This window comes from Microcaecilia unicolor, chromosome 1, assembly GCF_901765095.1.
Source record: "Microcaecilia unicolor chromosome 1, aMicUni1.1, whole genome shotgun sequence".
NCBI classification, from domain to species: Eukaryota; Metazoa; Chordata; class Amphibia; order Gymnophiona; family Siphonopidae; genus Microcaecilia; species Microcaecilia unicolor.
In genome coordinates, this window is record NC_044031.1 from 160368946 (window position 1) to 160382752 (window position 13807).

General features: G+C 39.4%; 1 protein-coding gene across 1 annotated transcript in view; it reads left to right on the plus strand.

Moving 5' to 3' along the window:
• The window catches only part of DNAH11 (dynein axonemal heavy chain 11), a 708797-nt gene that overhangs the window by 188010 nt on the left and 506980 nt on the right, over positions 1-13807 (plus strand). The window contains exon 26 of the mRNA XM_030201723.1: positions 3694-3820. Within this exon, the coding sequence (XP_030057583.1) occupies positions 3694-3820 (127 nt within the window). The remainder of the gene's footprint in view (positions 1-3693; positions 3821-13807) is intronic.

Consider the following 13807-nt stretch of genomic DNA (forward strand, 5'->3'; position numbering starts at 1 on the left):
CTAGCCCAGTATCCTGTTTCCAACAGTTGCCAATCCAGGTCACAAATACCTGGCAGAAACCCAAAGAGTAGCAGCATTTCATGCTACCAATCCCAGGGCAAGTTCCCCATATCTGTCTCAATAGCAGACCATGGACCTTTCGTCCAGGAACTTGCCCGAACCATTTTTAAGCCCAGATACGCTACATCCTCTGGAAAAGAGTTCCAGAGCTTAACTGTTAGTTGGGTGAAAAAAGATTTCCTACTATTTGTATTAAAAGTATTTCCATGTAAGTTATTGAGTGTCCCCTAGTCTTTGTACTTTTTGAAAGAAATTGCTTCTACCCGTTGTACACTACTCAGGATTTTGTAAACCTCAATCATATCTCCCCTCAGCCATCTCTTTTCCATGCTGAAGAACCCTAACCTCTTTAGCCTTTTCTTATATGGGAGGAGTTCCGTACCCTTTATCATTTTGGTCGTTTTTCTTTGAACCTTTTCTAATTCCGCTATATATATATATATATATATATAATTTTAGATACAGTGACCAGAACTGAAAGCAATACTCACGATGAGGTCACACCATGGAGTAATGCAAAGGCATTATAATATTCTCAGTCTTATTTTGAATCCCTTTCCTAATAATACCTAGCATCCTCTTTTGCTTTTTTGTCTGCTGCCACACACTGGGCAGAAGATTTCAGCCTATTGTCTACAACAACCCAGAGATCTTTTTTTTTTTTTGGGAGGGGGGTGCTGACCCCCTCAAGATGGACACTAGCATCAGGTAACTATGATTTGAATTATTCTTTTTCATGTGCATCACTTTGCATTTGTCCACATTAAATTTCATTTGCCATTTGGATGGCCAGTCTTCCAATTTCCTAAGGTCTTCCTGTTATTTTTCACAGTCCACACGTTTTAATAACCTTGAATAGTTTTATGTCTTCTGCAAATTTAATCACCTCACTTGTCGTTCTGATTTCCAGATCATTTATAAATATGTTAAATAGCACCGGTCCCAGTACAGATCCCTGTGGCACTCCACTATTCACCCCCCTCCATTGAGAGAAATGGCAACTCTACCCTCTGCTTTCTGTCCAATAACCAGTTCCTAATCCACAACAGAATATTGCCTCCTATCCCATGACTTTTTAATTTTCTCAGGAGTCTCATGAGGAACTTTATCAAACGCTTTCTGAAAATCTAGATACACTACATCAACCAGCTCACCTTTATCCACATGTTTATTCACGCCTTCAAAGAAATGAGGCATATTGGTGAGACAAGGCTTCCCATTGGCTGAAACTATGCTGACTCTGTCTCATTAAACCATGTATATTTATGGGTTCTGTAATTTTATTCTTCTTCATAATAGGTTCCACTATTTTACTCAGCACTAACGTCAAGCTTTCTGGGCTATAATTTGCAGGATCGCCCTTTGAACCCTTTTAAAAATTGGCGTCACATTGGCCACCTTCCAATCTTCATGTACTATGGACGACTTTAACGACAGATTAAAGATTACCAACAGCAAATCAGCAATTTCATGTTTGAGTTCTTTCAGTACCCTTGGATGCATGCCATCCAGTCCATGTGATTTACTACTCTTTAATTTGTGGATTTGGCTTAGTACGTCTTCCAAGTTCACCAAGATTTCTTTCAGTTCCTCCACATCATCACTCTTGAAAACCATTTCTGATACAAGTAGATCTCTTACATCTTCTTCCGTAAAGACTGAAGCAAAGAATTAATTCAGTTTCTCCGCTGTGGCCTTGTCCTCCCTGAGTGCCCCCTTTGCTCCTTCATGATCTAACAGTCCCATAGATTCCCTTGCAGGCTTTCTGCTTCTGATATACCTGAAAAAGTTGTTACTGCAAGTCTTTGCCTCTGCTGCAAGTTTCTCTTAATATTCTCTTTTAGCCTTCTTTATCAGTGCTTTTCACCTAGCTTGCCAGTGCTTATGTTGCTTCTTATTTTTTTCATTTGGGTCCTTTTTCCATTCTTTAAAGGACATTCTTTTGGCTCTAATAGTCTCTTCCGTGTCACCTTTTAACCATGCTGGCTGTCATTTTCTCTTCTTTCCACCTTTATAAATACATGGAATGCATCTGGTCTGGGCTTCCAAGCTGGTATTTTTAAACAATGTCCATGCCTGATTTAATGTCCTACCTTTTGCAGCTGATCTTTTAGCTTATTTTTAACCATTTTTCTCATTTTATCATAGTCACCCTTTTGAAAATTAAATCCTGCTACAGTAGATTTCCTTTGTGGCTTCATCTTGTACATGTTATGATCACTGTTTCCCAGTGGACCCCACACCGTTACCTCTCATACTATACCCTGCATGCCACCAAGGACTAGATCTAAAATGGCTCCTCTTTTCTGTTACTGGACCAGTTGCTCCAAGAAGGAGTCGTTTATTACATCTAGGAATTTTATCTCCCTGGCGCTCCCTGATGTAACATTATCCAGTCAATATTGAGGTTATTGAATTCACTGAACCACAAAAAGGAATAGTAGAATACTATCACCGTTTGCAACAAAATTCTACTTTGGTATAACCCAGTATTGGAGGTGCACACTCACTAGTATTCATGAAAATGTGGAGAAAAAAAAGACTTCAGAAACCATAAAGAGTACTCATTGTGCAAGGACAACCCTTCAGTTTTAGAGTACTCCTATTCTTCAATCACTAGTCTTCACACAAAAAACTCCATTCTTCTTATTCATGAATAAGAAGAGTGGAGTTTTTTTTTGTGAAGACTAGTGATTGAAGAATAGGAGTACTCTAAAACTGAAGGGTTGTCCTTGCACAATGAGTACTCTTTATGGTTTCTGAAGTCTTTTTTTTCTCCACATTTTCATGAATACTAGTGAGTGTGCACCTCCAATACTGGTTATACCAAAGTAGAATTTTGTTACAAACGGTTATTGAATTCACCCATTATTATAGCGTTGCTCAATTTGCCAGCTTTACTAATTTCTGTAAACATTTCTTCATCTGTTTGTTCATTCTGTCCTGGCAGACGGTAGTACAGCCCTACAAGAATACTCCTCTTCACACATGGAATTTCTATCCATAATGGTTCCACGCTGCTATCTGTTTTATGTAGAATGTTCAGCTTGTTTGACTCAATTCTCTTTTTAACATATAGCGCAACGCCCCTCCAATTTGATACCCTTTATCGTTGCGATATAATTTGTACCCTGTTAACACAGTGTCTCATTGATTGTCTTTCTTCCACCAAATCTCTGAGATGCCAGTTATATCTACCACACCATTTAGTGCTATTCACTCTTACCCTTCTATCTTATTTTTTAGGCTTCTGGAATTTGTCTACTGGCACTTCAAATTGTGTTTTCTCCTTGCATCTACAAGCTGCTTTGAACTTGATGGGGATAATTTGCATCCTTAGTCTGTTCTCCCATTAGACACTCCTGCTGTACTAGGTCTCGGGGCTTGTCTTCATAGGAAAGAAGAGGCCTTAACTTAAGGAAATTATTAGGGGGGGGTCATGCTAAGGGCAGTTTTGAAACTTCCAGGAAAGGAATGTTTGTCTATATGTGTTGAAAGTTAAGCTTTCTTACATTTTGAAAAAGTTGATGTTTTCATTTAAGAAAATAATTTGGAGACTGAACAATTTTTAAGACTATTGATAAGTTAAATATGTGGATATATAAATTATGTTTTGATTATTTTTCATTTTAGACTCTTTCTTTGTGAGAAAGCTTTGGCTGAATACCTAGAAACTAAGCGCTTGGCTTTTCCTCGATTCTATTTTATTTCTTCAGCAGACTTGCTTGATATTCTTTCCAAAGGAACTCATCCTGAAAAGGTTAGTTTTCTTTTGAGTTCTTATTGTGGTTGACCTGAATACAAGTCACATGGAATGGCATTTTAGAAAGGACATGCCATGAGAAATTTCAGTGTCCAAGCCTCTTATAAAATAGGAGCTGGCTGCACATCCAAACCCTTCCATGTCCAGAAGGAGCAGCAATTATAGAAAGCTGGACATGGGCTACAGAAAAAATACTTCCCACCCTTGCTTATGCATGGGAGCAGGTTTCTGAAATCACCACTCCCTTAACAAAGGCAGCCCCAATCCTGATGGAATATCCCAAACCATCTCTGATATCACCAACCCATCTCCTGACATAAGCAGACTCCTCTCCCGACAAGAACAGATCCCCTCCTTGGAGCCCCCACATGTGGGCACAGGCTCAACACGTTGCATCCTCCTCCATTCCCCTCATTGCCCAAGGCCCCAAAAATCAGCATGGAGCTCCAAGCCCCCTACCCCTACCCTCCTGGCACATTTCCTGGGCTTATTGGGAGTCCCTGGTGTCTAGTTGGGCAGGAACAATGCCCACCTACTCCTGCCTCTTGGTCTCTGGAATCCAAAATGGCAGCCAAGATCGCTAGTGGTAGCACCACATTATTACTGCTAGGGGTTAGACTTTTTACCCACATATGGAAGCCTGTCTTCTAGAGGTGGTATTGCAATATTACTGCTAGATTTTTCGATGGCCATTTTGGATCCTGGAGGCCATGATATGGAGGTGAGTGGGCATCGCTCCACCCCCACTAGACACCCTGGTAAGCCTGGATACTGTGTACGGCCCCCGGCTGATTTTTGTAGGCCTTGGGCCCTGACTGGAATGAGGGAGGTTGCCATGTATGAAGCTTGTGTCCACTTGTGGGGGTCTCCTGGGAGAGAGCTCTGTTCCTGCTAGGAGTGGGGGGTCTTTTGATGTCAGAGGGAGAGGTAGGGTGATGGCAGTTGTTTAAAGCGGGGAGAGCTCTGAAATTGTAGGCCCAAAATGTTGGGATTTAGTGCAGACCCTGAAAACAGAGACTTGGGGCTGGTGTAAATTTGACATCTAGGTTTTCCAGTGCAGGAGTGGATTCTGTATGTGAAATAGGGAATGCATATCTGTATTGTCATCCCTCCCAGACAATTTCCTTTCCTTGTCCTCCCCATACCCATTGCCATTTAGAAATAGTGAGCTTCCACACATCTGAAGAGCTCCTGTTTTGAAATGGCATTTAAACATCCCTGTGTCTTCTGATGTTTAAAGGCTGTCATTTAGATATGTGGATGTTTCCAAAATAACCATCTTCATCTCTTAGAAGATAAAATAGAAAGTTATTTTACCAGTGTTCTTTATGTAGTCAGCTGCTGTTGTCACACTGAGAAGCTTTATACATATTTGTTTCCTTTTAGAATTTTGTGTTGCTCCCTGCTAAAGAAGAATCTGTTTTGATTAAAGTAAAATGTCATATAGAAGAATGGTAGCAAAAACTTGACCCTAAGTATTGCAAGGTGATTTCTACAAAGCTAGCATAAAGGCCTGAAGAAAAAGATAGGTAAAATGGGAATCTGTACATATAGATTCAGTTCCATGACCTCTCCCAGTGCACTCCTGTCTTTGCCTCTGAGACAGGAGTAGCCTTCTGGAGGTCTCCTGAAGGGTGGACCCTTGAGAAAGCTTTTCCTCCCCTCCCCCCCCAGGCAGAACCCCAGTCAAGAAAAACTCTGGCTGCCAAATAAGTATTAGACTTAATAAATGTTTATTCAAATTGCCAAAAAAGCCAATCAGTAATCATTGAAATATTAAAAATTAAAATCCCAATAGAGTGTAATATGTAGCAAATAAAACAGAGTTTTCCCTGGGAGCTATCAATACATCCACCTGCTAGTGTAGACACACTGAGGCTCCCCATCCTTAGTTCTGTTTCCTCTTATATACCTTTTCTTCCTTTCTTTTTTATCTTAATTACCCTTCCTACGTAATGAATATGCATCTTTCCAGAGCATTCTATTTCCTTTTATGGTAAATCCTGTTCCAGCACTTTCTACTATCTTCCAACTCTTTTCATTGGTTCCCTTATTGCATGGACAGTTTAAGGCATGTCATGTACATAAGCATAAGTTTTTTTTATTAGATAATGGTTGACCTATGTCCCAGTTATGCTTAGTCACCATGATAGTTCCCACACCCTCTTGCTGAAGCTACAATTTCACCCAAACCCACTTACTTCTCCTTTTGATTGTTTATTTGGATATTGCAGGTGTCTTTAGTCTTAGGAGTCTCTGGCTCTTGGTTGCTTCACAAGTTAACATAGGTCAAATTTCAAACCACAAATTTCTACAGCCTTAGAAGGGTAGTGATCAGAAAAAACAGATTTATAGCTGTCTTGCAATTTCAGGTCTGCTCCCAGCTCAAGAAATACAAGATGGCTATACTAAAATAAAAACTAGAAATATGGAGGGTTTGCACCTTGCCATGGCATCTGGGATATACATCTGCCACTGAGAATCCATTATATCCAGGGCACAGATTAAATACGCCTGTACTTTTGGCATCAGGTAAAAGTATATTCACTATTATGTGTACTTTTACCTACATAGAGGACAGTTCTACAATGGGGCATCTTCATTAATGTGCTCTGGTAAAGCAGGATGTGGGCCTATTCTGTATGGACATTCTGGCACTCAAGTGTCCTTATAGAATACTAGCATAATATTCAGACATGTCTACATTTAGAGCACCCCTGCCCCCATTTACCACTAGCCATAGATCTGTCGTAAATGTGGACACCTAAATGTAACAGACATGGGGGTAACATACAGTATTCTGTAAATTGCCTGTTTAAATATTAGTCCCACTTATGGCCTACCCATGAGAAGAAAGAGATAGAAGGAGCCAAACCCACAAGTAAGGATGATGTAAAAATGGGCTCAATTTATTATCCAAATATAAAACAAAAAACAGTCTTCTAGGAACAAAATCCAATGTCATTGAACATAAAGATGAATCCATGAGAATGCCTCCCTTACAAATAAGTGCTATGCCATTTGAGTGATGCACTCAGCCAACTGGAACTCTGCTTGAGTGCTTATCCATCTCCAGGAAGTACCTACCAGCTATTTCCATCTATTGTGTCACAACTGCACCCAATCAACCCTGTTATTTCCATCTGTCCTGTCACAGCTGCTGGTAGTTCAGTGATTGGCCCCATCCCCTGGTGACATCACTGTATCTCCAGCATCTTCTCTGTAGCCCTATTTCAGCATGCCTTTTCTCAGTTGTGCCATCTAAGGGGTGTATATTGCCCCTTAGTGGGCAACTTTTGGGCAATTCTGAGGTAAGTTCTACCATCATCGCTGGCTTATGTTAAGATTAATATTTTACTTGGAAGTAGGGATAGATCATTTACTAGATATTACAGAGAAAGCCTATTCAATTCCAGTAAATAACACCATCATTCCATATTAAGAACTATCATTGATTAAGGCTACCTTTTTGTTGCCAACTCATCAATTGCCTTTCATGATCTCAACCCATAGAAACAATTATATGACATAGGAAAAAGAATGTTATTTCAAGAAAAAATGGTGAGGTACAACTTTCTTATATCAGCTGCTGAAAGATTTATACTATCAATGTTATAAAGGTTTATTACTAGTTCCATGTTTTTATGCAAATGCTAGATCTTTATGTAACCATTCTCACATAGTTAATGATTGGATCACAGAAAATCAACCAGGCTTATTTTTTTATTACCGAATCTTGGTTTTGTTTACAAGATGACCTGGTTTTACTGGGTCTTTTTCCTTCAAGTTATGACGTTGTACACCAACCATACCCACGTTGTTGAGGAGAGATTGCTATTTTTTACAAGGATTGTTTAAATGTTTCAAGTTTCTAGTGTGAAAAATTGACCAGTCAAAAACTGGCTGATCTTTTTCCAAACAAAGGTAATTAATTTGTGTGCCATAATCAAAACTAATACAACAGAATTTACAGATCTTAAATTACCTTTCAATTCTGATTCTTCTTCATCCCCTGCTGACTTGAGCTGAGTAGATTTTGTTGTATTCACTATTTTGGATATTCATACTTTAACTTGTTTCTCAAGCTTTCAATATTCCTTAGATATTTGCCCTTCCTATCTGTACAAATCAGCTCCTTCAGAATTCATAAATCAGTTACATGATTCTCTATAAGAATTGTTTCAACATGGCTTATTTCCAGTTTCCTTGGGTAATATTCTGACACCTATTTTAAAAGGTCCCACTAAGGATATTCTGGAACTTCTCTAATTATAGGCCAATAGCTGAAATTCCATTTACAAAAATAACTGAACTCATTATAGCCCATCAATTAACTGCTTATTTAGATGATGATAATATCCTTTCCTCTATACAATCTGCATTCCGTAGAGTTTTCAGTACTGAAACTCTATTAGGGACTTTTCTAGCAGAAATACAAATACAGATAGCCCAAGTTTATCAAATGCTGCTATTACAATTCGACCTATCTGTGGCATTTCATTTGATTGCTCATGACTTAATGCTGTATCTACTTGAATCTATTGGCATTTCAGGAAAAAATTCTAAATTGGTTCTCTGGTTTCCTTTGTGAGGGATTGTATTCTGTAACATGGGATAATGTCATTTCTGAAAGGGAGGATGATGTGTGGACTCCCCTCAGGGTTCCCTACTCTTCTCAATCCTTTTTAACTTGGCAATGGCTACTTTTGGAAGGACACTGTCAGAAAAAAAGAATATCGTATTTTATCTTTGCAGATGATATTACATTACTGATTCCTTTTAGCTCTTCTCTCCAAACTATTGGACTTCATATGCAAACCTGTTTTTCCTTGGTAGAGGAGTGGGCAACCATAGCCCGTTTTAAGTTAAATAACGATAAAAACAAATTGATCTTTTTTGGCCCTACTTCTATATCTATACCTTTAGCTAAAATGTATTTAAATGGGATGAAATTTGATCTTGAACCATCTTTATATCTACTGTGAGTTATTTTTGATTCTCATCTAACAATGAAAGCCCAACTAAATAAACTGATACAGTTTTTTTTTAATAAATTGAGAGTACTTAAGTGAGTAAAACATTGCTTTAAATCTGAACATATGATACTTTTGACTAATTATTCTTTCTATATTTGACTATTGTGGAGGAGTAGCCTAGTGGTTAGTGCAGTGGACTTTGATCGTGGGGAACTGAGTTTGATTCCCACTGCAGCTCCTTATGACTCTGGGCAAGTCACTTAACCCTCCTTTGCCCCGGTACAAAATAAGTACCTGAGTATATGTAAACCACTTTGGATGTAGTTGCAAAAACCTCAGAAAGGCAGTGTATCAAGTCCCATTTTCCTTTCCCCTTTTATGTGTTGGCTGTTCTGAAAACTTTTTAATCCATTTCAAATCTTGCAGAGTGCTGTTGCTACACTGATTTTTGGTGCAAGATGTTGTGAAAGGATTACTCCTCTCTTGGTTAAACTTCACTGGCTTCCAATTTGTGCATGTTGTTTATTCAAATTTTGCACTATAGTTTTCAGGTTAATTCAAGGTGAAGCTCCAGCCAATTTTTCGCACCTATATTTTCCTACAAGTGCACATGCTAGAAGACAATTCTTACTGCTTTATCCCCCTATAAATAAGATATGGTCTAAATGATATTTTACTGCTTCCCTCCTCCATTAGGCAGTTAAATCTTGGAACTATCTACCTTTGTTCATATGGCAAGAATACTGTTATTTAAGATTCCGGAAGTTGTTAAAGTCCCATTTATTTGCCTAGTCTATTTTAAAACTCTTTTTTTTTTCTATATATACCTGCTAATATCAGATATGAATGTTCTCTTTCTTGATGCTTATTGTTGATGCTAAAGACGAGGCTCAATTTACATAGACACAATATTAAACATTCCAATGTCAACTAGGATGCCACTTCTGTGGGACAGCACTTTACAAAACCAGAACACTGCATCAATGATCTTATGGTAAGAATACGAAAAGGAAATTTTAAGAAAATTCAGGAACGTAATACCTTTGAAGTCAAAATGATGAAATATTTTGACACCCACCAGAGAGGACTTAAAGGTCTGGTCTTTCTGTCCCACTATAAACCATAAAATTATACTGCTTTGTCACTCTCTTATCAGCCATTCATCTCTCCCTGTCTTTCACCCACCCGGCTCTCCCTGTTTCTCATCTAACCCACCCCACCCTCTTCCTGTGAGACTGTCATTGGAATGCTTTTGTGTTTTACTTATTTCGGATCTGAAGAAGAAGGGTTACCTTTAAAGCTAATCAAAAAATGTATTAGTCAAATAAAAAAAGGTATCATCTTATTTTCTTTTCTATATTTTGATATATTTTTATTTATTACCTCTAAAAGTGGACTAATATGGCTACGACACCACTTTACTCATTGATGCTTATTGTAATCCACACTAAACCATTTGGTAATATGCAGCATAGAAGTTCCAGATATTGTATTGAATACCAATTAGACACCCTACTGGCATTTGCACAGATAAATTTACACTTAGGCTTGTAAATATCTTAATTCTATACATTTCAGCATGCATTTGGCACATATATGTAAGTGACTTGTTATAGTGTTCAAAAGTACAGTACATCTGTACACAACTTTGCACCCATGAGAAATGCATAGAAGATGAAATACATCTTAATTACATTTCTTCTCTATAATTCCTAAGGGACAATTTTGAGTTATATATTGAGAGGAAACTGTAAATGAATTAAATAAATTCTCCCCAAAATGCATAAAAATATATCAGCTGATATTCAGTTCTACTTAACCAGCCACAAAGGCTCCCGGTCAGTTATCTAGCTAACTGCTAATATTCTGCAGGAGGTAGTCCGTTATCTATGCTGAATATTCACAGGTTAGTGTGATATAGCCAGCTATCCATGAATATTCAAGCAGTGGTTGGTTGTTTGTTGGCCAAATCGGACCACCTAAGAAGCAGTCTTATCTTTGGCTACTATAAACTTAACCAGTCAGCAGTGAATATTCACTTAGTTGGTTAAGTTTGAGCCAGCCAAATAAAACCCTGGATATTCAATGCCCGTCACAGTCCGGTATTGAATATCAGGGGTCAGCACCGATTGTGGCACTCATGCAGGCTGCCTCCCACGGTCTGAATATCGGGCCCACTGTCTTTTGAACATGGTACATGATGATTAACATACACATGTGGCAAATTAAATTATGTAGGGGTTGTTCTCCATAGTGGAGGAGTGGCCTAGTGGTTAGGGTGGTGGACTTTGGTCCTGAGGAACTGAGATCGATTCCCACTTCAGGCACAGGCAGCTCCTTGTGACTCTGGGCAAGTCACTTAACCCTCCATTGCCCCATGTAAGCTGCATTGAGCCTGCCATGAGTGGGAAAGCGCGGGTACAAATGTACCAAAAAAAAAAAAAATTATATACAGAAATTATTTTCATGGATGATGAACGAAGGACTGTATTTTCAGAACATGTGAATGGCAAAGATATAAAATGACAAATGATGTTTTGCTGAAAAAAATGAGATACAATTTTTTTTTTCTTATGACATGCTAGAGAAGTTAAATTTTGCTTACAAATAGAAAAAAATATTGTTTTTTGTGGGCTGGGGTTGTGTTGGGAAACATCTAGAGGGGCATAATCGAATGCGGACGCCCATCTCCATGGGCGACTATCTCCAAGGATGGGTACGTGAAGGGGTGGGACAGACTGTATTTTCGAAAAAGATGGGCGTCCATCTTTTGTTTCAATAATACGGTTGGGGCCAGGCAAATGCATCAGATTTGGGCGGATTTGAGCTGGGCAGTATTGGTTTTCAGAGATAATGGAAACCGAAGCCGCCCAGCTCAAAAACGAACACATCCAAGGCATTTGGTCATGGGAGGGGCCAGGATTCGTAGTGCACTGGTCCCCCTCACATGCCAGTACACCAACTGGGCACCCTAGGGGACACTTGTAAAAAGTAAAAAAAATACAGTAAAATACCTCCCCAAGTCCATAGCTCCCTTCCCTTGGGTGCTGAGCCCCCCAAATCCCCCAAAGCCTTGCAGGGCTTCGTTCTGTTTCTGTGAGTCTGACATCCTGCACGTTGTATGTGCAGGACGTCAGACTGAGAAACCAAACGAAGGAAGAAGACTTCGGCTGGCGGGGGGATGGGGTCCCCCGCCAGCAAAGGTAGGCGACGGTGGGCAGGGGGTCGAGAGGGTCATCGGCAGGGGGGGTCAAAGTTGTTGGAGGTGTCGGCAATGGCGGGGGAGGTGTCAGCAATGGCGGGGGGGGGGGGGCGGCGGTGGCGGGGGGGGGGCTAAAATGTGCCCCCTCACCTTGGCTCTGGACCCCCCTACCGCTGAAGTCTGGCTATGCCCCTGGGTTAAAGTGGGTAAAAGCGAGTCATAGGTGTAACATGAATGGAATGGAGGAGTGGCCGGGTGTAACAGCTAGCATGTGGGTTAGTACTGCACACTAGTTATCACAGCTGCTACTAGGGCAGCTGCTCTTAACACTATCTCAAGATTCTGGTAGCTTCATACAACAAAGCATGATTCTGCTAGCAAGGGACATGGCAGTCAGCTAGAGCCTGGTCCTGCTGTTTGTTGACTGCACGTGTGGTGGACAGTATGCTCTGTTTGATAGTAGTTTTGAACTTCCCTAGCTCTGTTGCCCAAATTGACTGGCATTGACAAGTTCACAGATATCACATGAGTAAAGCGGCATGATTCTCAAATGGTTTTTGAATTTGGTATATATATCTACACTTCTGATTGGTCACGAGACGTATGCTTTTATAAAATAAGCACTTCGGCAAAATCATAAATGCAGAATGGGGTCAAAACAGGGACTCTTATCAATATCTATACCCACAGTCCACTTCAGTCTAATAAAGTAGCATTTTAGAGCGTTCTCTGTGTTTGTATGTGTGCGTGTATATATATATATATATTTTTTTTTTTTCTTTTTTTTTTTTAAATTTTTAATAGGATCATCAGAGTTATGTAGCCTTTCAAAGCTTACTTCTTCTCAAAAGCAATAGGCTATAATATTCTTCCATTGATCCTTCTTTTTCATTTTAAACATCATTCATTGCTCCAAAAATAATTCAGTTTATCTTATGCAGAAAACAGGAACCCAATATGAATTCGTGTTTCACCAAACTGGCTTTTTCAAGGGAATTATTCCCTCCACTTCAATTCACAGTTTGATAATTGCACCAGTCATATCTCTTCTGTCCCATTTTAAAGGAATAACAGAGCATGCTTATCTGTGCCCTTTTCCTTCACTGCCAGCTCTAGACTATGTTCATCTACCTCATTGTTCCATACGCCTGGAAAAGGCTTTCTGACTTGGGCGTGTTCTGCTCCCTTCTCTGCTCTTATTCAAATCCAGGCTAAAAGACCTCCTTTAAAGGTTATTTTTATATCTTAACCCTTTATTCTCCAGTTAATACCCATGTTGTTTTAGTCAAATCCTATAATAAATATAGCTTATATACATATATCACCTGCATTTTTATGAACAACCATTTCTGTACATAAACCACTTTTTTTTTTCTCATAAGTTAATTTTATAAAGTCATTTTCATGCATCGTTCCAGCAGGTGTAAAAGTATGCATGTCAACATGACTGTGCATACTGTGACATTTGGTGTATACAGGAGTGAGGTTTGTGCAGAGTTCAGCCAGAGTTCACAAATTCATTTGTAGATTATAAAATATAATTTTTCTGCATACTGAAATAATCTATGTGAAGGCATTTACAAATTTCCATATAGGCATGATTTCTGACACTTACCCTAATAATTTATAAAGACAAATAGATCTTATAAAGTAGCTTGACCCCTAGAGGTAGTACTGCAATACTGTCACTATGGATTGCCAGCATCATTTTGAATGTAGCAGAGGCAGGAGTGACTGGAGATCAGTCTGACCTGTATTCACTATCATCAGGTAGGCCCCCGGGGGGGGGGGGGGGAGGGAGTGGAG